At 55.9% G+C, this 23,797-nt stretch overlaps 1 protein-coding gene across 1 annotated transcript in view; it reads left to right on the top strand.

Moving 5' to 3' along the window:
* PLXND1 (plexin D1) overlaps positions 1–22,062 on the top strand; it is a gene marked incomplete at its 5' end in the record, with an annotated part of 60,551 nt that extends 38,489 nt beyond the window's left edge. Inside the window, 25 exons of the mRNA XM_023727759.1 lie at positions 861–1,015; positions 2,048–2,199; positions 3,084–3,183; positions 3,280–3,419; positions 4,235–4,402; positions 4,490–4,580; positions 5,013–5,276; positions 5,368–5,517; positions 6,387–6,501; positions 8,717–8,824; positions 8,910–9,022; positions 9,924–10,028; positions 10,532–10,662; positions 11,048–11,246; positions 13,461–13,607; positions 13,801–13,957; positions 15,109–15,212; positions 15,298–15,361; positions 16,157–16,191; positions 16,444–16,548; positions 17,149–17,312; positions 18,450–18,597; positions 20,031–20,171; positions 20,548–20,622; positions 20,878–22,062. Coding sequence (XP_023583527.1) covers positions 861–1,015; positions 2,048–2,199; positions 3,084–3,183; positions 3,280–3,419; positions 4,235–4,402; positions 4,490–4,580; positions 5,013–5,276; positions 5,368–5,517; positions 6,387–6,501; positions 8,717–8,824; positions 8,910–9,022; positions 9,924–10,028; positions 10,532–10,662; positions 11,048–11,246; positions 13,461–13,607; positions 13,801–13,957; positions 15,109–15,212; positions 15,298–15,361; positions 16,157–16,191; positions 16,444–16,548; positions 17,149–17,312; positions 18,450–18,597; positions 20,031–20,171; positions 20,548–20,622; positions 20,878–20,994 — 3,248 coding nt within the window. The remainder of the gene's footprint in view (positions 1–860; positions 1,016–2,047; positions 2,200–3,083; positions 3,184–3,279; positions 3,420–4,234; positions 4,403–4,489; positions 4,581–5,012; positions 5,277–5,367; positions 5,518–6,386; positions 6,502–8,716; positions 8,825–8,909; positions 9,023–9,923; positions 10,029–10,531; positions 10,663–11,047; positions 11,247–13,460; positions 13,608–13,800; positions 13,958–15,108; positions 15,213–15,297; positions 15,362–16,156; positions 16,192–16,443; positions 16,549–17,148; positions 17,313–18,449; positions 18,598–20,030; positions 20,172–20,547; positions 20,623–20,877) is intronic.
* Between the last annotated feature and the right edge of the window lie 1,735 nt (positions 22,063–23,797).

The raw sequence follows: 23,797 nt of genomic DNA, 5'->3' as shown, positions 1-23,797 counted from the left end.
CAGCTATGAAGAAGACAGACAAAACCCATGCTCTCGAGATGTTTCCATGCCGATGGCTGTGCAACTTCGGGCAACTTGCTTACCCTCTCTGAGCCTCATTGGCCCTCTCTGAAACAAGGGCTTTGTGAAGATTTGATGATGCATGCAAAGCCTTGAGAACAGTGTCTGGGGCGTAGCAATACCCCGGTAACGGTGGTAGTTCTCACTGCTGTCATTTTATGTTTTTAATCAGCTTTCCAAGTGCCTGTCTGTTCATGCCTGTTTAGACAGCCCTGGTGGACATGGGTGCCCCCCATACCCACTTAGCTGTCTCCTCACCATGGAGGCCTTGAGGAGCCAGGAGGCCACAGAGAAAAGCCCAGGACTGGCCCCCACAGGGCCTGCATTGCACCTCCGTTCCCCAGCACCCCTAAGCCTGCTGGGGGACAAACGGACCCTCCTGGCCCCTCACCTAGTCAGGCCTGGGTGTGAATCCTGGGTCTACCACTCACTGGCTGTATTGACCTTAGGCACGTCACTCTTCCTCTCTGAGCCTCAGTCTCTCATCTGTAAAATGGGGGTCACAAACAAACTCCCACCTGATAGACTCGCAATGAGGTTGATGGTAGTGAATGAGGCTAGGGCTGCACTGTGCCTAGCCTGGGGCGCCAGGGAATGTGGAGAAGGTGCTAAGACCACTGACCTCCAGGAGGGGGGTGTTGTTGCTCAGAGGGTCCTGACCCTTAGAACCAGGGTCTGCCTTGGGGTGGGACACACAGTAAGAGGGTGCAGTCCTTGTGGGGACTGGAGGTGTGGAGGGGACAGCGGAAATGGGGCACCCCAAGAGTGAGGCTGACTTACCCTCCCTGTGTCTCCCCCAGTCGAGGTCTATAACTGTGCCATGGGCAGCCCCGACTGTTCCCAGTGCCTGGGCCGTGAAGACCTGGGCCACTTCTGTGTATGGAGTGACGGCTGCCGCCTGCGGGGACCCCTGCAGCCCCTGCCTGGCTCCTGCCCCGCCCCCGAGATCCACGTGGTAAGCATGCCCCATGGAGCACTCTCGCACGCACATGCCCGCACGTGCCTTGCAACCCCATGGGCACCTGCATCCACTTGGGCTCAAAGACACATGTGCTTGTACACACCTAGGCATGGACCTGTACTATCACCTACTGAGCACCTATTGGGTGCTGGGCCCCACAGTGGGTACTGGAGATGCCACCATGAACAAGACAAAGTACCCCTCTCTCATGGAGCTAGCGTGTTAGTGGGGAAGGCAGACAATAAGTGAAAAAGGAAATAATTATATATAGAAGAAGTTAAGTGCTATAGAAGGAGCCCTGGTGGTGCAGTGGTTAAGTGCTCAGCTGCTAACCGAAAAGTCAGCAGTTCAAACCTACCAGCCACACTGTGGGAGAAAGATGTGGCAGTCTGCTTCTGTAAAGATCATACCCTTAGGAACCCTATGGGGCAGTTCTACTCTGTCCTATAGGGTAGCTATGAGTCGGAATCAACTTAATGGCAAGGGTTTTGTTTAATGGGTTTAAGCGCTATGGAGAAAAATAGGGCAAGGATGTTGGGCGTGCGGATGGAGGGGAAGCCAGGCTGAGTGTCACTGGTTTTTGTAGTGAGGTCAGAGAACCTTGCTGGCATGGTGACAGTTGAGGCCACCAACAACTACCAAGCCTTAGTTTTAATTAAGGCAAAAATCGCAGAGAAGGATTCTGATTAGCTTAGCCGGGGTCAGGTGCCCATCCCAGCCCAATCAGCTACGGCTGGGTGCTGGATCACAGCGTCAGACATGGCCACTGGGAGCCGACCTGGTGTCACCGTTGGTGGCATTGACTCTGTCATATGCCCTGTGTCCCCCACATGCTCAGACCCACGTGGGCACAGTGACACACACACGTCCTCACTTGCACTCCCACCAACCTGCCGGGTGGCCGGGACTCTCCTAGTCTCCAGATCCTAAACTAAGCCACAGGTCTGCCCTGCCCTGCCTCCCCGTGGTGGGAGTGACTACGGGCCCAGCCTCAACCCATTCGCCCCTCTCTTTGGTCGCTGGCAGATTGAGCCCCTGAGTGGCCCCCTGGACGGTGGGACCCTGCTGACCATCCGCGGCAGGAACTTGGGCCGGCGGCTCAGGGATGTGGCCCATGGCGTGTGGATCGGTGGCGTGGCCTGTGAGCCACTGGCCGACAGATACACGGTGTCAGAGGAGTGAGTAGCGGGCAGTGCTCCGGGCTCTTCTGGGGGCATTCCTGCAGCTCTGTCCTCTCCCTGCCCCCTCTTTCCATCCCTCCCTCCTCGGCACCTGGCTGCTCCCGGCAAGTTGCTCGCACTGCCAGGGCTCTAGGACTTTGCTCAGGCCCTTCCAACCCCACCATGCCCCTTTCTGCTTGGAGTCTCCTTATCCTTCAAGGTCCAGCTCCACGCCCACTCCTCCGGGAAGCCCTCCCAACTTCCCCTAGACTGGTCCTACTTCCACGTAAGCCTTGCTCTGATGAAAAAAATCTGCAGTTAGAAAAGAAAATTTGGAGGCTGCTGATGTGATGTGAAGATCTGGGTCTGCAGCCGCCGGGCCAGGCCCAGAGGTGCTTTAGGAAACGCTTGTGAGCAGGGAAAGAGCTGGATTTCCTTTTGGGAGGCCTTAGTTAGGCTTGCAGATAAGGCCATCAGTCTACTAGCCCAGCAGATGTTCTCATGATCAGAGAACTTTAAAGTGTCCCTAGAGACCATCGTGTCCAACCGCCTTGTCTTATGGTTGCAGAATTGTGGGAAAGCCGTGGTGGGGAGTGGTCCGAAGAAGAGCCTGGCAGAGGGGGGAGGGAGGAGACTTGGGTGCTCAGGTGGCTATTTACCAACGGATATAGATTTGTTTCAATATTTTGACAACTAGTAATGCCCTTGATGTATTCCAGCTGAGTGCCGGCCCTACCTGGGAGTGGTGGTGGGAGGGCAGGCTGAGTGCGAGAAGGAGGTACACACTCCATAGACTGGGGCCTGAGCTCATGGCAGGGGCTGTTCAAGCAAGAAGCTGGGGCAGCCCCTGCCCAGACCCTTGGGTCTGCTGGCTCCTCCCTGACCCAAGCTACCTCCCTCAGGATTGTGTGTGCCACAGGACCAGCCCCAGGGCCCTTCTCGGACGTGGTGGTGGTGAACGCCTCTAAGGAGGGCCGGTCAAAGGAACGCTTCTCCTACGTGGTAAGGGCAGCCACACTCCCCATCTGCCTACCTCTGCCAGGCATACCCTGGTTGCTTGCTTGAGCCTGACTGCCTGCCTGCCTGTCTGCCTTACAGCTACCTCTGGTCCACTCCCTGGAGCCTGCCATGGGCCCCAAGGCAGGGGGCACCAGGATCACCATCCATGGGAGCCACCTTGACATTGGCTCAGAGCTCCAGGTCCTGGTCAATGACACAGAGCTCTGCACAGACCTTGTGTAAGCCCCTGGGCCAGGCCCCTTCTTCCAGCCCAGAGAATCCATGGGGGTGGGGGGTGATGTCCTTGCACCAAGTATCACTCAGGTCCTCATTGGCTGTGTCCTCTTGGCCAAGCCCCTTCCCTTCTCTGAGCCTCGGTTTCTGTACCTGGTCAGAACACTGCCTGTGAGTTGTGGGAAGTGCTCTGTGTACAACTGGTATACAGTAGGTGCTCCATAAGTGATGATAACAATGATGATCATACACACCCTAAGATCCTCTGGCTGACCTACTGGTGTGATCAGTGGCAGGAGTTTGGTCCAGAGTTTCTTGGTGGAATACTTAGGTCTTTATTTTGCACTTACTGTGTACCAGGCCCCATTGATGGGCATTGCTGCGGACACCAGCATGAGTCCAATGAAGTCTCAGCCCTCTGGGGAAGGACAGACCCATCCACTGGAAATAGAAACATCCAGTGGGGCCAGGACTGTGAAAGAAGTCAGGGCTTTGGGGGTTCTGGGGAGATAGCCCTCACCAGGGGTGGGGATTGGGAAGGGAGCCTTGGGAAGGCTTCTGGGAGGAGGTGGGAAGAGCAGAATTGAGATGTAGGGGCAGGGATCAGAGGGGAGAGGGAAGGTGCTCAGGGTGGGTAGTACAGCCTGGGCAGTGTGTGGCAGTGGGAACAAGCGGATGGATGGGAGGGGAAGGGTTTCTGTTGAAAGGACAGAGGAGGCTGAGGACATGGTGGTGCTGAGTAGGGGGGCACCAGGGGTGAGCCCCACTTAGCCAAGCAGGAGGGAGGCGAGGCCTGCTGACACCCCTGCTTCTGCCCCAGGCGCACCGCAGCCAGCATCTCCTGCACTGCGCCCAGCGGGGCCATGGCTGCCCTGGTGCCCGTGTGCGTGCGCTTCGAGCGCCAGGGCTGCGTGCGCGGCAACCTCACCTTCCGGTACATGCGGAACCCAGTCATCACGGCTATTAGCCCGCGCCGCAGCCTGGTCAGGTGAGACCCCCGCCCCAGCCCCACCTGGGCCTCGTGCCCTTCCCCCGCGGGGGGGCAGCCGGGCTGATGGGCCTGCTCCCCCTACAGTGGCGGCAGGACCATCACAGTGGCCGGCGAGCGGTTCTACATGGTACAGAACGTGTCCATGGCGGTACACCACATTGGCCGCGAGCCCACGGTGAGGGGCTCGGAAGCATGGGGGTGGCAAGGTGGGGTTGGGGCTGCCACAGCCTGACTGAATGGCCTCGCTCCTATTGAGTCTCTCTCTATCTCTCTGTCCATCTGTTTCCCATCTCTCCTTATCTTTCTGAATTTCTCCCTGTCTCTCTTTGCATCTCTCCCTGTCTCTTTGTCTCTCCTTGTCTCTGTTATCTTTCTTGTTCCCTCTCTCTGCCTCTCTTCCTCTCCCTCTTTTCCTTTCTTTCTGTCTGTCACTCTCCTTGTCTGTCATCTTTCATTTTCCCTGTCTCTCCTTGCCGCTCTTCCTCTCCCTGTCTTTCTGTCTCTTTTTGTCTCCTTAAACCCCAATCTCTTCCCATCTCTCTCCAATGTCATCTGCCTATCCCCCCACCTCCCCACTCTTGCCTTGGCCCCTGCCCCTCCCCTACAGCTCTGCAAGGTTCTCAACTCCACCCTTATCACCTGCCCGTCCCCGGGGGCACTGAGCAATGCGTCGGCACCAGTGGACTTCTTCATCAATGGACAGGTCTACTCAGACGAGGCGGCTGTGGCTGAGGAGCTGCTGGACCCTGAGGAGGCACAGCGGGGCAGCAGGTTCCGCCTGGACTACCTCCCTGATCCCCAGTTCTCCACGGCCAAGAGGGAGAAGTGGATCAAGCACCACCCTGGGGAGCCTCTTACCCTGGTCATCCATGTGAGTGGTGGGTCCCAGTGTGTGGGGCTGAGCTCAGCCTGTGGGCCTTGAGAATGTGCCTCCTGTGAACCTCCCCGCTCTGTGCCCACAGAAGGAGCAGGATGGCCTGGGGCTCGAGAGCCACGAGTACCGGGTCAAGATAGGCCAAGTGGCCTGCGACATCCAGATCGTCTCCGATAGAGTTATCCACTGCTCAGTCAATGAGTCTCTGGGTGCCGCTGAGGGCCAGCTGCCCATCACAGTGAGTGGACGGCGCTGGAGGAGGGGTGGGCCTGGCTCCAGCCCTGGCCACTGACTGAGCCTCAAGCCTACCACTTCACGCTCATAGAGTGTTTTCATGCTCAGTAGCTTAGGCAAGCGAAGCAAGGCAGAGCTTTACATCTCCACGTAATAGATGAGGAAGCTGAGGCCCAAGAACTTAGAGATCAGCTCAAGGCCAGTGATTGGCCCCATCTGGGCCTGATGGGGCTGAACTTTCAGAAACCGTAAGACGTTGTCCCAGTCCCACTTGGTACCCCACCCAGAGACTTGGCTGCTGGTCACCATGTAGAGTTGTGGCAGGAGGGGGGAGCAGGGGCTGGAGGAGAGGAGAAGGGCCTCAGAGAGTGGAATTTTTCTGCCCTGTACCTGCTTGCACACCACCTGCGGTGGGGAGCTCACTCCCTCCCAGGCAGCAGGTGCCACCGCAGGACAGCTCTGACAGTGAAAGCACCTTTTACCCCCACCCTTTGCCAGTTGTGCCCTCTGATCCTCGGACTGCCTGCTCCCCCAGACCCAGGACAGCCCTGCAGATACTTGGGCACTGTGGCTGGGCCCTGTGAACTGCCCTGCCTTTGACCTCTCCATCGCTCCCCTAGGCTTTAATAATAATCACAACCCCCACATTGAGTCTTGCCTCCACTCCAGGCCTGGCACTAAGGGCTTGACAAGCATCATCTCATTTAACCCTCACAGCATCCCCTGGAGGTGGGCGTGGTTATCCGTGGGCTATAGATGTGGCATCGGAGGCTCAGAGAGTTTATATCACTCACCCAAGGCCACATAGCTAGTGAGGAGAGGAGCCACAGCCTAAGTCTAGGAAAGCCACAACTTTCTCACCCTTCTCTGCAGATCCAGGTAGGGAACTTCAACCAGACCATTGCCACATTGCAGCTGGGGGGCAGTGAGACCGCCATCATCGTGTCCATCGTCATCTGCAGTGTCCTGCTGCTGCTCTCTGTGGTCGGTAAGGAGCCCCAGCCTGCAACACTTGGGAGGGCAGATCTTGCTCCTCCTTGCCCGGCCCTCTGAGGACTGGCAGGTAGGAGGAGAGAAGGCATAATGGGCGGGGCACAGCGGAAGAAAAGCTTGGAGATGGAAGCAAGTCAGGCACACAGGGCAGGGGAGAGGTGTGCCCTGGCTACAGCAGGTGGGAGAAGATAGATGTTGAGGGGTACGCTGGGTCCAGGCAATCATCCCTGAATGCCACTGGCAAAGGAATTTGGAACCTTGTTCTTCCATCAGTAGGGAGTTATGAAGGTATCTAAGAAGGCCTGTTTAGGGAAGATTAACCTACTGATCTGGTGGGCTACACCTGTATTCAAGTAGTGGTTATAAAAGTACTACAGTCAATGTAGTAGCGGAATCGGAACCATCATACACTGTTGGTAGCATTGTAAAGTGATGCAGCTGCTGTGGAAAACAGTCTGGCAATTCCTCAAATGTTAAACATAGAGTCACCGTATGACCCAGTGCTTCTACTCCTACGTATATGCCCAAGAGAAATGAAAACATACACCCACACAAAGACTTGTACACAAATGTTCACTGCAGCATTGTTTACAATAGCCAAAGGTGGAAACAACCCAAGTGTCCATCAACTGGTGAATGGATAAACAAAAAGTGGTGTATCCATGGAACGGAACGTTGTTGTTAGGTGCTGTCGAGTCGGTTCCGACTCATAGCGACCCTGTGTACAACAGAATGAAACACTGCCCGGTCCTGCGTCGTCCTCACAGTCGTTGTTATACTTGAGTCCATTGTTGCAGCCACTGTGTCCACTCAGCAATGAAAGGAAAGAAGCACTGATACATGTTACAACGTGGACGAGCCTTGAAAACATTGTGCTGAGTGAACAAAGCCAGTCACAAAAGACTACACATATTGTAGGATTCTGTTTATATGAAATGTCCAGAGTAGGCAAATTTATTGAGTCAGAAAGTAGATAAGTGTTTTCCAGGGGCTGGGGGAGGGGCAGGTGAGGAGTGAGTGCTCATGGGTATGAGGTTTCTTTTAGGGTAATGAAGATGTCCTGAAATTAGATAGTGGTGATGGTTGCACAGTTCTGTGAATACACTAAAAGCCATTGAATTGTATACTTTAAGTAGATGAATTATATGGTATGTGAATTATATCTTAATAAAGCTGTTAAAAAAGGTAATATATTCAATGTAAAAATTTTAGGGGAAAAAACTACCCATCATCAACAGTCTTTTCGTATATCTCCTAGTCTGTTTTCTAAACAAATACCTTTTGTGTGTGTGTGTGTGTATACATACAAGGAGCCCTGGTGGCACAGTGGTTAAGTGCTCAGCTGCTAACCAAAATGTCGGTTCGAAACCACGAGCAGCTCCATGGGAGAAAGATACGGCAGTCTGCTTCTGTAGAGATTTACAACCCTGGAAACCCTATAGGGTCTCTATGAGTTGGAATCAACTCTACGGCAGTGGGTTTGGTGGGTGGAGTGTATACATACAAGGAGCCCTGGTGATGCAGTGGTTAAGTGCTCGGCTGCTAACCGAGAGGTCGGAGGTTGGAACCCAACAGCTGCTTTGAGGGAGAAAGATGTGGCATTCTGCTTCCTTGAAGATTACAGCCTTGGAAACCCTATGGGGCAGTTCTACTCCAGCTTATAGGGTCACTATGAGTTGCACTCGACTCAACGTTAGCGGGTAATGGGTGTGTATCCATGTACACGTGCGTGTGTGTGTGTGTGTGTGTGTGTGCATCCACCAAAGGGATCATATACGATGCTCCTTTGTAATCAGCTTTTAAGTTTCTTAATTCACAAGTAACACCTGGTCATTGTAGACAGAACAGAAAATGCTAAAAAGCAGAAAGAAAACAGAAATCACCCATAATTTCCTAACCCAGAGAAAATCACCGTTAACCCCTATTTAAACACATACACACTTGTTATAAGAATGGAAGGTCAAACATTACTCTTTACTGGCTCTTCCACAAGGCCCTTCTTGCCCAGGTTCCACTCTAGGAGTTTTTAGCCCCCCGAGGAAGGGACAGTTGAAGGGTTGAGGTGCCAGGGGTCTCCCTGCCCAGAGGAGGGAGGCCTGAGGCCACCATGTAGGACCTGTCCACCCAGGCCTGGGCACTGCACACAGCAGAGGCCAATACTTGCTTTCCAAAGGGCTTCGTGGCCTGACCCACCTCCCTGCCACCCACAGCCCTGTTCGTCTTCTGCACCAAGAGCCGCCGCGCTGAGCGCTACTGGCAGAAGACGCTGCTGCAGATGGAGGAGATGGAGTCTCAGATTCGCGAGGAGATCCGCAAAGGTAGCGGGTGGGGACCATGGACCTCAGACCTCCCATCTAAAGAATTGGCTCACGGTCCGCTCACAGCTGCCCACCTGCCCACCAGGCTTTGCTGAGCTGCAGACAGACATGACAGACCTGACCAAGGAGCTGAACCGCAGCCAGGGCATTCCCTTCTTGGAGTACAAGCACTTCGTGACCCGCACCTTCTTCCCCAAGGTCAGCGTGCGGCCACCTCAGAGCTCTTCCACCTCTCTGGGCTGTGCCACCTTTGTGCAGATGGGAAGATGTGGCAAGTGCAGCGTGGGCCCCCTTGAGCAGTGCAAAACCTGCACATCTGCCCATGGCAGCCCTGGCCTCCCACGCTGGCCTGCCAAGGGAGGAGCCCGGTTCCTCCCCAGTTCTCATTTCCCACTCCCTTGATCCATAAGGAGCCAGGCTGCCAGCCCCATGTCCTGGGGTGCTGGGTGTGCCTCTCCCCTTGCTGGGCAGCTGGAGCTCCGCTCCCCGCCTCTCGCCCATTGGACTTGCCTCCCAACCCCTCTTGCTATCCCAGGGGCTGTTGCCCTGTACCTGTCTTGCTGGACCTGTCCCAGCACTTGTGCCCATGGCCAGTGCCCTCCCTCTTGTCCATGTCATTCCCCACACAGCAGCCAAAGTAAGCCTTTGTCTGACTTTGTCACTTTTCACCAAACTCCCCAGTGGTTCTTCCCGACCTCAGGATGAAGCCCATGCTCCCAGTGCGGCCCTGCATGGTGGGGTCCCTGCTGGCCTCTCTGCCTTGGTTTCCCCCCTTCCACACTGAGCTTTTTGCTTCCTCTTAAGCCTACTGCCTTCTCGCATTGCCACACCTTGGCTCATGCAGTTCCTCTGCCTGTGACCTCCACCCCCTTTCCTGGAATCCTACAGTCCGTGGGGCTGAGCCACTGCCTCTTACTCTGCGTGGGATTATTTCTATGTCAGTTTCCCCAGCAGCCCTTAGTGAGTGGGGCTGACTCCCTCCAAGGACCTAGTAGAGACCCACTGGGCCAGTCTCTTAGTGTTTGTTGAGTGACTCTTAGCTGCCAGAGTGAGGGGTGTCTCTACTCCCACTGAGGTGCTGGGGGTTTCGCCTCTGCAGTGTTCCTCCCTTTATGAAGAGCGTTATGTACTGCCTTCCCAGACCCTCAACTCCCAGGGCGGCTCCCCGGTGCAGGAGACTCACCCCCTGCTTGGAGAATGGAAGGTGAGTGCCTCCCGCACACATGACAGGGCTGCCTCAGGTCCACCCTGCTCTGGGCCCCACCTTTCAGCCCACCTGATCCATTGATCCCAGGCATGGGGGACTGGGAAGCACCCACCCTTGTAAGGTAGTGAGCCCTCCATTCCAGGAAGCATTCAAGCTGCCACACAGGGTATCACAAGTGCCAACCGCCAGGACATTTAGGGATGAGGGAGGATTGGGCCTCCCATCCAACCCACTCCACTTGCCGCTTAGAGAATGGAAGGTGAGCGGGTCCCACTCGCTAGGACACTGTGCCGCCTCCAGGTAGCCTTGCCCCTCTCTGGGCCCACTTTAACTGAGTCATTTTTTCTAATCATGGGGTGCTGGGCGGCATCTACCATTGTAAGGTTAAGCTTCCATCCCAGGAGCCATTCAGGGAGCCATTCAGGGTATCATAAGTGCTGACCCTATGCCAGGCAGGGGGATGGACCCCACTGGACACTTCACCCCAACTCTGCCCACAGATCCCTGAGAGCTGCCGGCCCAACATGGAAGAGGGGATCAGCCTGTTCTCCTCGCTGCTCAACAACAAGCACTTCCTCATTGTCTTCGTCCACGCACTGGAGCAGCAGAAGGACTTCGCAGTGCGGGACAGGTCAGACTGTGAGAGTCTCCGGGGGGGTGGGCGGGGGCCTGCCCAAGGCCCCACAGCTGGTCTCCTAGGTTTGCCTGGCAGACCACCCCTCTCTGCCAGATCTAAAACTGGGGCGGTTTGTAAATCACCACATCCTCTGTGGCAGCTGGGATCCCCCCAGCATCAGGCCCTGGGTCTTGGAATTCTGTGGCTCCTGAGACCCCCAGGTCTTCTTTTTCACGGGCCTGGATCCTCGAGATGTGGGTTCATGGCACGGCTATTGCTGTGGGAGTTAGAAAGGCAGTCTGTTGGCCAGGCGCTGTCCACACGGTCACTCAGCTTCCCCTTGCCACGTGGCCCTGTATCCCAGGGAGCAAGGTGGTGCTGAGGTGGTGTGCCCCTGCAGGTGCAGCCTGGCTTCCCTGCTGACCGTGGCACTGCACGGCAAGCTGGAATACTACACAAGCATCATGAAGGAGCTGCTGGTGGACCTCATCGATGCCTCGGCAGCCAAGAACCCCAAGCTCATGCTGCGGCGCACCGAGTCCGTGGTCGAGAAGATGCTCACTAACTGGATGTCCATCTGCATGTACGGCTGTCTGCGGGTGAGCCCGCCCACCCGCCTCCGTGCCAGACACAGGAGTCCATGCACAGAGCCATCACAGCGGCTGCCATCCGCGCCCCCTCCCCTACACTGAGCCTTTCCTAGAGAGATCCGATTCCATTTTGTTCTCACATCAACCCACCAGGAGGGATTGTCATGTCCTTTGTGCAGATGTGGAGAGAGAGGCTCAGACAGGGCCAGGGCAGGCCACTCGCTCTGCTTCCCCCCTTGGCTTAGGGTCTGAGGCCCACAGGATCCATTATACAGATGGGAAAACTGAGGCTCAGAGGACTTGGCTTCCTGCAAGGGCTCAAAACAAGGTTGGGGCAGAACAGAGGCAGTGTCAGGGGCCTTGTCCCTGTAGGTCATATATTCAGTCATCAAACCCTGTCTGGTATGTCTTTGTCCACTGCTCTGGGCTTTGGAGATAAATCAGACCTGGACTCAGCCCTTGAGGCACTTCTAACTTCAAGGGAGACAGATGTGGAAACAAATTAAAATACATACAGTGGAGCTCAGCCCAATGAGGCCCTGACCCACAGTAACCGTAGTGACAAGCCCGGGAATGAGACCGTTTCCAGGGCTCTTGCTCAGTGCAGTTACTCTGGAGGGTTTGAGGTAGCCTGCTGGAGCAGGAGACCTAAGCTGAGACCTGAGGGTTTTAGGGATGATCCAGGTGAAGTGTTGGGTAGGGCTGGTGTCCAGGCACTGGTCACAGCATGGGCAAGACTGGGAGGGGAGGATGCTCATGAAAGGACCTGAAGGGGCCCGGTGGAGCTGAAGGGTGGCGTGTGAATCCAGGAACTGACGGCCTTCTGTGTTCTGCTAAAAGTGCCCCCATCAGAGTTTTTCTGCAATCAGAACTTGCTCAGCCCTTGGTCCTGTCACACCACCCAGCTGCCTTGCAGTGGCAAAGGCCAGAGGGTCGTCCAGGATCATGGGAGGAAGACAAAGTCCTGGCTGGAACCCAGAGCCAGGGCCTCAGCCATCCTGGGCTTGAGTCCTGTCTTTGGCACAAACCAGCTGTGTGACGCTGGGTGAGCCATTGCCCTTTCTGGGCCCTGGTCTCCTCTGTCACGTGGGGCCTCTGCCACTAGGCCTAGGGCTCAGGACCTGTGACCTCCACCCCCTTTCCTGGAATCCTACAGTCCTTCTGGGGAAGCAGGGGCATGGGGACAGAACAGAGCCTAGGCCTGGGGAACAGCACAATGAGGAGGGGCCATTGGGGCACCCTCACATCCTGTTCGCTGCCTCCTCATGGATCCTCATGCTGGGACATCAAGGAGAACCAGGTTGAGGCAGGGACCTCAGTGGCATGGACTGCACCCAGCTCCCCAGCCTCCTCTTAGTGTGGCCCCAGGCAAGGCTTCCCTACCCTAGCCTCTTCTCCCTTCTCCAGATAATGGGGCATCAGTGGCTCCTACCCCCAGACCGGGAGGGTTGGATGAGGAACAAGGGCTGGCGTGCTGCCTTCCCCATCTGTGCCAAGTCTGCCTGATACTATTATATACTTAATGTTTTCTTTAAATCAGCCCACTGTTTTTGCTTAAATATCCACCAAAATGGAACTCCTGGTCACTTGCCGTAACAATGACCAAGAACTCAGCTTAAGGCTACAGATGCCAGCTGAGCCCTTTGCCGGCCACATGCTGTTTATGAAACAGGAAGAATGGCAAGAGCAGGGTGTTCGAGGCCTCGGCCCAGCCTGACACGCTCTGCAGTAACTGTGACCTGGGTTGTTTGAGGCCACATCTGTTCCGGTTCCACCTTAACTCACACTGAGAGGCACCGATGTAATAGAAGAGTCACAGACTTGGGAGTTGGCCAGTCCTGATTCGAGTCCAGCTGGGTGATCCTGGGCAGGTCGCTTGGCCTCTCCGTGTTGCTGTCTACACAATGAGGATGACAGCTTATATCAAGAAGGGTTGTCGGGATGATTAGACAGGTGCACCTCCCACAACGGGTGGTGTTTAATAAACATGAGCTTAGAATCCAAGGAGGCAACCTTGGAGGGGTTGGCGGTGTTGGCATAGGATCCTGAGGAGGATAGGGAATCAGACAGGCAGCTGTGGAGGTATTGGCAAGAAGAAGGTAGTGGAGGCATCCCAGGTGGGAGCCACAGTACAGTCAAAGGCTTGGGGGCTAGAATCTGGGGTGAGAGGAGGCTGTGAGGGGCTGGGCTGCTCATGTCCCTGAAAGCCTCATGCCACCCCAGGAGACGGTCGGGGAGCCGTTCTTCCTGCTTCTGTGCGCCATCAAGCAGCAGATCAACAAGGGCTCCATTGACGCCATCACGGGCAAGGCCCGCTACACCCTCAACGAGGAGTGGCTGCTGCGGGAAAACATCGAGGCCAAGCCCCGGGTGAGCCCGGTGGGCAGGTTGGGGCAGCAGGGCAGGGACCTGGCCTCTGGGGTGGCTGGGAGGGTCTGGCAGTGCCTGGATGGACCTGGCGTGAATCCTGCCGCTACCTCCCTTGGGCAGGTCCTGAGCAGGCCTGTGCCTCTGCGTTCAGTGGGGGGCGATTCACTGACCCTGTCCTGCCCTCTCTCCACAGAACCTGAACGTGTCCTTCCAGGGCTGCGGCATGGACTCGCTGAGCGTACGGGCCATGGACACCGACACACTGACGCAGGTGAAGGAGAAGATCCTGGAGGCCTTCTGCAAGAACGTGCCCTATTCCCAGTGGCCCCGCGCAGAGGATGTTGACCTCGGTGAGCGGGGGCAGAAGTGGCGCCTCTCTTGGTTGAAACACACCTTTCACTTAGAAAATGTGCACTAGTAGTGGCGCTGGGGACACAGAGATGACTTGGATGAGTTCCTCATCAACGAGGAACTCTTATTCTGGTGGAGAGACCAATTCTGCACCATGGGAGCAAGCTGTGACCCATAGCCAAAAGGGTTCAGGAGAGGCTTCCCAAGGAGGTGGGGGTGGAGTTTGCAGGATGCACGGGGATTTTGAGGGCAAGGAGCTAAGACCATTCATTCCTGTGATCACAGCCTTTTCTGAGCACTTACTCGCTGGCAAGGACCACTAGTGGCACAGTGGTTAAATCGCTTGGCTGTAACCACAAGGTTGGTGGTTCAAACCCACCAGCTGCTCCACAGGAGAAAGATATGGCAGTTTGCTTTCGTAAAGATTACAGCTTTGGAAACCCTATGGGGCAGTCCTGCTCTGTCCTATAGGGCCGCTGTGAGTCGGAATCTACTCAATGGCAGTGGGTTTGGTTTTGATTTTAGTCTGTGCCAGGCCCTGTTCTAGGCACAGTGGCTGTAGTGGTGACTAGGCAGGCAGAGCAGTGATTGCCCTCCAGAGCAGGGGATGTCAGGCAACTAACTGGGGCTGGGGCATGGCGGGCAGGGTGGGGTGGGAGATAAGATTGGCAGGCACTCGGTCACTTGAGCCTTGAAGGGCAGAGTCGGGCACTGGGGGTCTCCCCTGAGGACAGTGGGTAGCCATGGAAGCTGTGTGAGCCTTTTCACAAGTGGAACCTTATTTCATCAACAGTAATCCTATTAATGACCCTGACTTTAAGGACATCTCTAGAGCTCCTGATCTGTGCCAGCCACATACTGGGCACCTTGGCACCTTCACTTCATGCCCAAGATACCCTCCTCCCACCTCTTTCTTCTCCTCTCCATTTTACATATGGGAACTTAGAGGTTCAGAGAGGTGGGCTTGCCTCAGGTTCCACAGAGAGAGCAAGAGGCCTCTTGCTCATTGTTTGTCCCATGTGGTCCTTGTCCCCTTGGTCTGGAGCCCTGTCCCCTTGGTCCAGGCTCTGTCCTCCTCGACCTGAGGCCTTTTCCCCCTCTGCCCGAGTCCCTGCCTCTGGTCCTGACACTCTGGCTCCTTGCCCCACAGAGTGGTTTGCCTCGAGCACACAGAGCTACGTCCTGCGGGACCTGGATGATACCTCGGTGGTGGAGGACGGCCGCAAGAAGCTTAATACGCTGGCCCACTACAAGGTGGAGCCCCCAACCCCACCCACTCCCACCACTCCCTTCCACCCTGACCTCTGACCTCTGACCTCGGCCTCTCCCCTCTTGTCAGATCCCTGAAGGTGCCTCCCTGGCCATGAGCCTCACAGACAAGAAGGACAACACCCTGGGTCGAGGTAGCACGGGTGGGCATAGGGAGGGTGTCTAGGCCAGGCGTGGGGGCCCATCCACCCTCAGCCTGGCCCTTTCGGAGCAGCCCCAGCACGGAAACTGAGGCTTCTAGGGGGCAGGGCTGGGCCATGGCTGTGGCCTCCTCCGGGGGCTTGGGGCCGGGCCAGCCCCCTCTGACCCAGTATTGTGTGGGCAGGGCCTGCCGCCAGGCCTTCTCAAGCTGGTTTTCTGTGGGCAGCCAGAGGGAGGCCCCAGGAGGGTGGGATGTGGTTCCAAGAGGGTCTGGGTGGCTGCCAGGCCAGAGGGGAGGCTGGAGTGTCTGCCTCAAACCCCACACCCCACCCTCAGATGCTCCAGGCCTAGCTGCCCTGTGCCCAGACCTAGGAGCCGGGCTCCTCTGGGTCTCAGAGTCCCCTCCTGAGGTTGGGAGCAGGGTCTTAAGTCTCTCCTAGCAGCCTCTGGGGTTGGCAGGATCTCTGGGCTGCGGGTGGGTGGGTGAGGGGAGTACCCCTGCCGACTCGATAGTCTTTCTGTGGCTCTCTCTTTCTGTTCCTCACCATCTCTTGCTCTCCCTCGGCGTGTGTGTCTCTCCGTTTCATCTGTGCCGTCCATCTCGTTCTCTGTGTCTGTCTGAATCTCTCTCATCTGTCTCTCTCTGTCTTAGTCTCTCAGTGTCTCTGTTTCTCTGTCTCTCCCTCCCTCTCTGCATTGTCTGTTTCTCTGCATTTCTGTTTCTCTCTCTCTCTCTCCCTCCCCTCCTCTCTCCTGTTTATTTATTGTGTGTATGTTTCCTCTTGCAGTGAAAGACTTGGACACAGAGAAGTATTTCCATTTGGTGAGTGCCTGACCACGGCCCTGGGAAGCCAGCCTCTTGCTGGGTGTGGCCCCGGCCTCCTGCCACTCTGGGCCTCTGGGAAAAGTACTCTCAGGCCTGGAAAGGCTGGGATGGGGAGCAGGGATGGGACCCACAGTCAAGAGGCACCACACTCCTCCTGCACCCCGTGAGGCATGTGCAGAGCCAGGGGCCCATGGGCACAGGATGGGCCCTCCACGGGCCAGCCCAGGACTGACCACTGCCTGGCTCCAGGTGCTGCCCACGGATGAGCTGGCCGAGCCCAAGAAGTCCCACCGGCAGAGCCACCGCAAGAAGGTGCTGCCCGAGATCTACCTGACCCGTCTGCTGTCCACCAAGGTGGGCCCCACCTCAGACCCCGGTCTCCCGTCTGGTCTCGGTGGGGAGGATGGGTGCTGGTGCTCCAGCGGGACAGCTGTGTGCACATGCTTGCAGGAGGTGCACGTTCTTCCTGTTACCCCTGTGGGGCCGGGTGGACTCCCAGGGCAAGAGGCTGAAGGTTTTGGGTCCCGCATGCAAAGTGCCAAGAGCTTTTGACTTGCTCACAGTGATAAAAGATGTGTGAGAGACATCTATATTAGCTCTTGTAACAGAGACGGAAATGAGACCTGGTGGGGTGCAGTGACACCCGCAAGGCCACTCAGCTCAGATGGCAGAGTTGGCAGCACTCCAGAACCTACATCCCAGCTTCACCACTTCCCAGCTCCTTTCCCCTGTAACTTGTTTAGTCCTTTCAACACCCCTGTGAGGTAGGTTTCACAAACCCACTTGACAGATGAGAAAACTGAGGCTCCAAGAGGTTACATGACCAGCCCGATGGCACAGAGCTTCCCCATTCATCATCCGAAGTACCACGGGCTCCCAGGAGCTTCCGGAGGTGCCCACTCACCCTCCTCACCCCAGCACCAGGCTGATGGCAGCTACCCTACTCTCCTGCAGGGCACGCTGCAGAAGTTTCTGGATGACCTGTTCAAGGCCATTCTGAGCATCCGCGAGGACAAGCCCCCACTGGCAGTCAAGTACTTCTTTGACTTCCTGGAGGAGCAGGCTGAGAAGAGGGGTATCTCGGACCCAGACACCTTGCACATCTGGAAGACCAACAGGTGGTGGGCGGGCAGGGTGGGTGGGTAGGCAGGGAAGGCTATACAGACTTCACTCTATCACTAGGGGCAGCTGCAGCATGGGGTTCAGAGCCCAGGCTCCGTCCCTGCTCTGCCACTTCCCAGCTACGTGACCTTGGGTGCGTGACTTAACCCCCTGTGCCTCAGTTTCCCCAGCTGTAAAACTAGGACAATAAAAGTAACCCACTGTAATCATAAAAATTAATTAGAAGAGCTCCTGGCCCCCAGTGAGCTATGTAAGTGTTGGCCTTACCTCATTTTTCCTCCATCCCTCTTGGGTGGGCACAGTCAGCTCCATTTGACATATGAGGAACTGAGGCTTTTGGAGAACTGCCTGCCCAAGCTCACGCAGCCCCTGTGGCAGCAGAACCAGCATCAAACCTGACTCCTAACCCACTTCTTAGCCGTCCTTTGAGGCACGTCTTAGCTTTTTGGGTTCACAAACCCCACCAAGAAGTTGTGAAAGCCTTTGCCTAACCCTCAGAAAAAATGCCCACAGGCCTGGAAGTTTCTAGAAGTTTCTGTACAGTTGCAGGGGCTTCTCAGAGCTCTTGCGTCCACACACTTTGGGCTGCCAAGTCACTGGGTCGCCCTCTATGTCCTCTGAGGACAAGCCAAAGGACCCAGGCCCCGCCCTCCCTCAGCCCTTCCACAGCGCTAATAGTGGACTTCCTGCTGTGCCTGCGTGCCTGCCTGAGAGGGCTGGAGGAGGAGGGAGGAGCCAGGGCTGCCAGGGCAGGCGGCCGGGGTGCTTCTAACGAGAACCAGGGCCTGGCGTGAGGCTCCTTCGTGAGAGGCCCGGAGGCTCTAAGGGGGGTGGCAGTGCCAGACGGACTCAGGCCCCCATGCCCCAGCGAGGCCCCTCAGCCCCTACCTCAGCCTCCTGCCCTGCTCCATGCAGGAAACCTGCTCCCAGCCCCTCCTCCACCTGGCTGGTCAGGGACTGTCATCGACCCCATTTGTGGACGAGCCATTGAGATTCCAGAGGCACCGTCTTGTGACCAGGCCCCACCTGCCCTTGAGGGCCTAGCTGCCTCCCTCACTCTGGCCTCCTAGTAACCCTTCCTCCCTGCCCAGCCTCGATACCTCTCTCACTGCCTCTGTCACCCCATTCCACAGCCTTCCTCTCCGGTTCTGGGTGAACATCCTGAAGAACCCCCAGTTTGTCTTCGACATCGAGAAGACGGACCACATTGACGCCTGCCTCTCGGTCATCGCGCAGGCCTTCATCGATGCCTGCTCCATCTCTGACCTGCAGCTGGGCAAGGTGAGCTATGCCCGGGGCAGGCAGGACTCCGGTGATGGGGTCAGAGTGGGTGCCGACCAACCCTCCCTGGGCGCTGGGGAAGTGGGATGCACGGGGTCGATCCCAGAGCGGGGAAGTCACCCAGAAACTGGCAGTTAGAATCAGAAACTGAATCACTAAAGAGCAGCATCACTTGCCTCGGGTGTGCCCGGCACCAGCTTCAAACATGTAGGCCACAGAGTTGGCCAGGGCAGCCAGTGTGAACGTGGAGAGCCTGCCTGGTCAGATGTGAACATGGTTTGAGAATCAGGCCAGGCCACAGGCAGCACCCCCTGATGATCAAGAGCCATAGGACATTCAGTGAAGGGTGGGCCGACCTCAGAGAGGCAGCTGCGTGAGGAAAGAGAATCTGGCTGCCCTAGAATCTGGGGAGGAGGGAACAGCATTTCCATTCCCTGCAGGGGGACAGCATGGGCAAAGGCAGGGAGGCCTGGAGGAGCGCTGGTTGTTGTGGGTCTTACAGGAAATTAAATGAGATTGTATATGTAGACTTGAGGGCAGTAGTAGTCCAGTGCTAGAATGCTGCACTTCCATGAGGGAGACCTGGGTTCAGTTCCCAGCCAATGCACCCCTTGTGCGGCCACCACCGTCTGTCAGTAGAGACTTGCATGTTGCTATGATGCTGAACAGGTTTCAGTGGAGCTTCCAGACTAAGACAGACTAGGAAGAAAGGCTTGGTGATCTACTTCCAAAAATCAGCCAGTGAAAACCCTGTGGATCACAATGGTTTGATCCACAACCAATCACGGGATGATGCAGTGTTTTGTTCTGTTGTACATGGGGTCACCATGAGTTAGGGGCCAACTCAACAGCAGCTCACAAGAACAATAATATGTAGACCTGGCACTAAGGGATTTGATAGGATGGGGTAGGGGGGAACATGGCCCTGCCTTTTAGCCCATGAATTTTAGAGTCAGGCCTGCAAGAGACAGAAAATACCACCACTTCTCACTTACTATTACGGGAGGTAGATGCCATGACAAAGAGCTGGGAGTGTCCTTGGCACGCTTTGCTTTCAGGCATTGGGAACATGTGGAGGGAAAGATTCCACTGAGCCAGCAATCGGGATTCCAGAAAGTCTTAGCCACTAAGACCCATAACCCTGAGCGAGGGTGTAAACTAAGCCGCCTGCACGAGGCCAAGAGCTGCTACAAAACCCGTGCAGTTTCCGCCAAAGGAGGAAATGAGACCAGGTGGGGGTAGGTGAAAAGGAGAGTGGAGGGAAGTCAGTGAGAATCCCCTGGAGACACTCAGGGACGAAACTGCTCAGGCCTCAGGACCCCAGTAAGGCAATTCCTATATCGCTGTAGGTAGGGACTAAGGCTCATCCAGAAAAAGAGGAAATCTGTCCACATTCCACTAGCCGTATGATTCCCTCACTCCTTTCTGCTTAGGACTCACCAACCAACAAGCTCCTCTACGCTAAGGAGATCCCCGAGTACCGGAAAATTGTGCAGCGCTACTATAAGCAGATCCACGACATGACGCCGCTCAGTGAGCAGGAGATGAACGCCCACTTGGCCGAGGAGTCGCGGGTGCGCTGCAGGGGCAGGATCTGGGGGTTGGGGGAGCCAGCAGCCTGCACACACCTGGGGTCGCCCCAAGGGCACTCAGGGGTGGCAGTGCGTGCTAGCTTGCTCCCATGCAATCTCATGGAGAAGCTTTCTCCCAGAGATGAGAGGGCAGACTCAGGAGGGAGCTCCCGGAGTGGGGAGATTTGAATTCAGGATCCCAGAGTCCCTTTGTCGGCACCACTTGTGGGGCCTGTTCACTGAACGGGAATATGAAGGACTCATGAGAAGCAGAGGGTTTATCTGGTAACCACCAGGTGGTCTGGGCCGGGGTTGGGTCCTATTTTGACAGTTGGATTAACCAGCTCCCTCCCTACTCCTGCCTACTCTTTGCTCTTAGAAATACCAGAACGAGTTCAACACCAATGTGGCCATGGCAGAGATTTATAAATATGCCAAGAGGTATCGCCCACAGGTGAGTGCCCAGCAGGTGAGGCACTGGCCCTCGGGACCATGGCTGCCCCACTTCTGCCCTGCCCAGGTCCCTTCTGCTCAGAGAAATGGAAGGAGAGCTTCCCACTGAAGTGAGTTGTTTGTGCCCAAGGGACTGGGCCACCAGTGGTGGAAACTCAGGCCTTGTGTCTCCCCCCAAGATCCAGGGAGGGGACTCCCTGGTGCCCTGGCCTGGGAAGAGGGTCTGCTCCGGCTGACCCCCTCTGCTCCCCCTCAGATCATGGCTGCCCTGGAGGCGAACCCGGCAGCTAGGAGGACGCAGCTGCAGCACAAGTTTGAGCAGGTGGTGGCTTTGATGGAGGACAACATCTATGAGTGCTACAGCGAGGCCTGAGGCGGTGGGACTGGGGAGAAACGCTGCACCAAGCCCTCAGCTTTGTTCTGTTCCCAGTGCCCTGATCCAGGCTGGGAAGTGACTGAGAGGAGACTGCTGGGGGTGTGAGGGGCCTCTCTGAGCCAGGCAGAGGAGCCCCCAGCCCTGGCCCCTTGGGCACCTCCCTTCTCTCCTGCCTGTCCCCAGACCCGATCTCCGGGCGGGGGCCTTGAATGCCGCAGCCAATCCCTGGTCAGGCCCCCTCCACCAAGCACAGCCTGGACTGTTTGCCCACTCGCTCACAAGGGCCAAATACCAAGAAAGCCCCACCCCACAGGACAGCCCAGTGCCGATGGGGCAGAAGAGGCCACCAGGCCCAAGGCTACCCACCAGAAACACTACCTCATCAAACTGGCGGAGGGGAGGCCTCCTTGAACCAGCCCCGACTGGTCTCTGCTTCACCCACCAAAAAGTCATCTCTGCTTCCTGCACCCAGGGAGGACGCTTGCACAGACCGTCCCAAGCGGGGTCAAGTTCGGGTTCTTCAAGTGGCAGTTCGTAGAGGGGGCAGTGCCCTCCCCATGGGCTGTCCCATGGGCTGGGGGGCACAGGTGGGAACAAAGTCATTTAGGGTCTCCTGGAGGAGGGAGGAGGCCAAGGAAGAGGGGACAGGTGCCGGGGAGCTCCTGGTCTTGAGGGGGGGAGAGGGGTTAAGATGCACCAAGGCTGTAGCTGGGCTACTTGATCTTGCTGAAGTGTTTCTAAAGATAGCACCACTTTTTGTTGTTTTTTAAAGAAAGCTTTTATAAAAGAACGTATCACACGCCAACTGTGAATAGCTGCCGCTTGTGCAGAGGACCCGGGGAGGGGTCCCGAGGGGCTCCCAGCACAACACTGGAAAGGACTATTCCAGAGAGTGGGGCAGACCTGGCCGAGACCCCCGACACCCTGAACAGCCGCCCCTTCTCTCCCTGCCAGGAGTGACTCTCTGCAGCCCCGCTCGCTGCAGGGACAGCTAGGAGCCCGCGGGGGGCTGGGCTGGAGGGGATAGCCGGGACTCTCTGGAACCCTCTTTATAATAAAAGTCTGATGGGAAATCTGCTGTGGGCTCCAGTCTTCATCCTGAGGAGGGGGAGACAGGCCAGCTGGGGTAGGGGGTGGTCTTTTCACCACCGTGCTTATGACAGAAGGAAGGGAGGTGACCCTGGGCGAGACTCTTGCCCCAGTTATGTTCCCTGTGAGGTCTGGACAGATACCTACTTATCTTTAAGAAGATATCAGCAATGGGCTAATGCAGGCTGCGGGGCTGCAGCCAGCATTCACTGGGCTCCGAGGGCACCCCACGACCTCCAGGAGGATGTCACAGCTGCTGTGTGCTACCTACCCCTGGGTGGGCCTTGCTGCTACTAATCTATGTAATCTTTACGACATAGAGGAACGTAATGTTGTTAGCTGCAGTCAAGTCGTCCCTGACTCATGGCAACCCCATGCACAAAGGAACGAAACGCTGCCTGGTCCTGCACCATCCCCATGATTGGTTTCAGATCAGACTGTTGTGATCCATAGGGTTCTCATTGACTGATTCTTTGAAGTAGATCGCCAGGTCTTTCTTCCTAGGCCGTCTTAGTCTGGAAGCTCCATTGAAACCTGTTTAGCATCATAGCAACACACAAACCTCCACTGACAGATTAGTGGTAGCTGCACATGAGGTGCCTTGGCCAGGAATTGAACCCCCGTCTCCTGCATGGGAGGCAAGAATTTTTCCACCGAAACACCAATGTCCGCAGAGAAGTGTAATATTACCCACATTTTACAGATGTAGAAACTGAGTCTTGGCGTGGAGGAGGAATTTCACAGCCACGCAGGTTGCATGGTCCCACTCATTTCTTTGTTCCATACTTCTATATCCGTCTCCCACAACGGCCCCTAAAATGCTTGGGGAGGTCAAAGGTGACCACCCTGGAACGGGAACTGATGCTTACTCCAAAGTTGGTTGCTGTCGTGTCGACTCCAACTCATGGCGACCCCATGTGTGTTAGAGTGGAACTGTGCTCCACAGGATTTCAGTGGCTGATTTTTTGGCAGTAGATAGCCAGGCCTTTCTTCCGAGGCACCTCTAGGTGGACTTTCTTCCAAGGCACTTCTAGGCGCCTTTAGGTTGACAGCTGAATGTGTTAGCCATTTGCACCACCCAGAGACTACTGATGCTTACCCACCTGCCCTGGATTTCTCATCAACCTTGAAAAATACGTATGATCAACTTCAGTTTTCAGATGGGGAGACGGAGACCATTTCCCCAAGGTCGGATTAACTCTGGTCTCTGTTCCCCAAAGGGCAGGCTTTTCTAGCCACCCTATTGGCTTCTCCCTGATAGCCCATGAGGACTGTTCGCTTGACTGAGGGTTAGCAAATACCAAGGGTGAGTTTCCCCCCCAGGAAGAGATCTCTAGAGAGCTCACTCACAATTAAAAGCAAGTTCACTTCACCCCACCCCCACTGTGAAGGACAAATAATTCACATAAATATTTATCAAGAGTAAGAACTGGGACACAAAATTCATAAAATTTCAACCAAATCCCACAAACACCAGTTCTAGAATTAGACCAGAAAAGTAAACAATCCTTAGCTTTAAAAACAGCCTTCTCCTGTGGTGGCTTCTAAATGGAGATATTATTCTTCATCTTTCACATTTTCTATTCTGAGCATTGATTCCTTTTTATTAAGCAGATTTTCTAATTTAAGTTGTCACGTTTGATAGGGTTTCTTTTTTTTTTTTTGGTGGGATTCTAGAATAAATACATGCTTCCTGGAGAGATGTCAGGAA

This window comes from Trichechus manatus, unplaced genomic scaffold (genome assembly GCF_000243295.1).
Source record: "Trichechus manatus latirostris isolate Lorelei unplaced genomic scaffold, TriManLat1.0 scaffold00001, whole genome shotgun sequence".
Taxonomy (NCBI): Eukaryota; Metazoa; Chordata; class Mammalia; order Sirenia; family Trichechidae; genus Trichechus; species Trichechus manatus.
The sequence above is the reverse complement of the archived record's forward strand: the minus strand, read 5'-3'. Positions and strand labels throughout refer to the sequence as shown.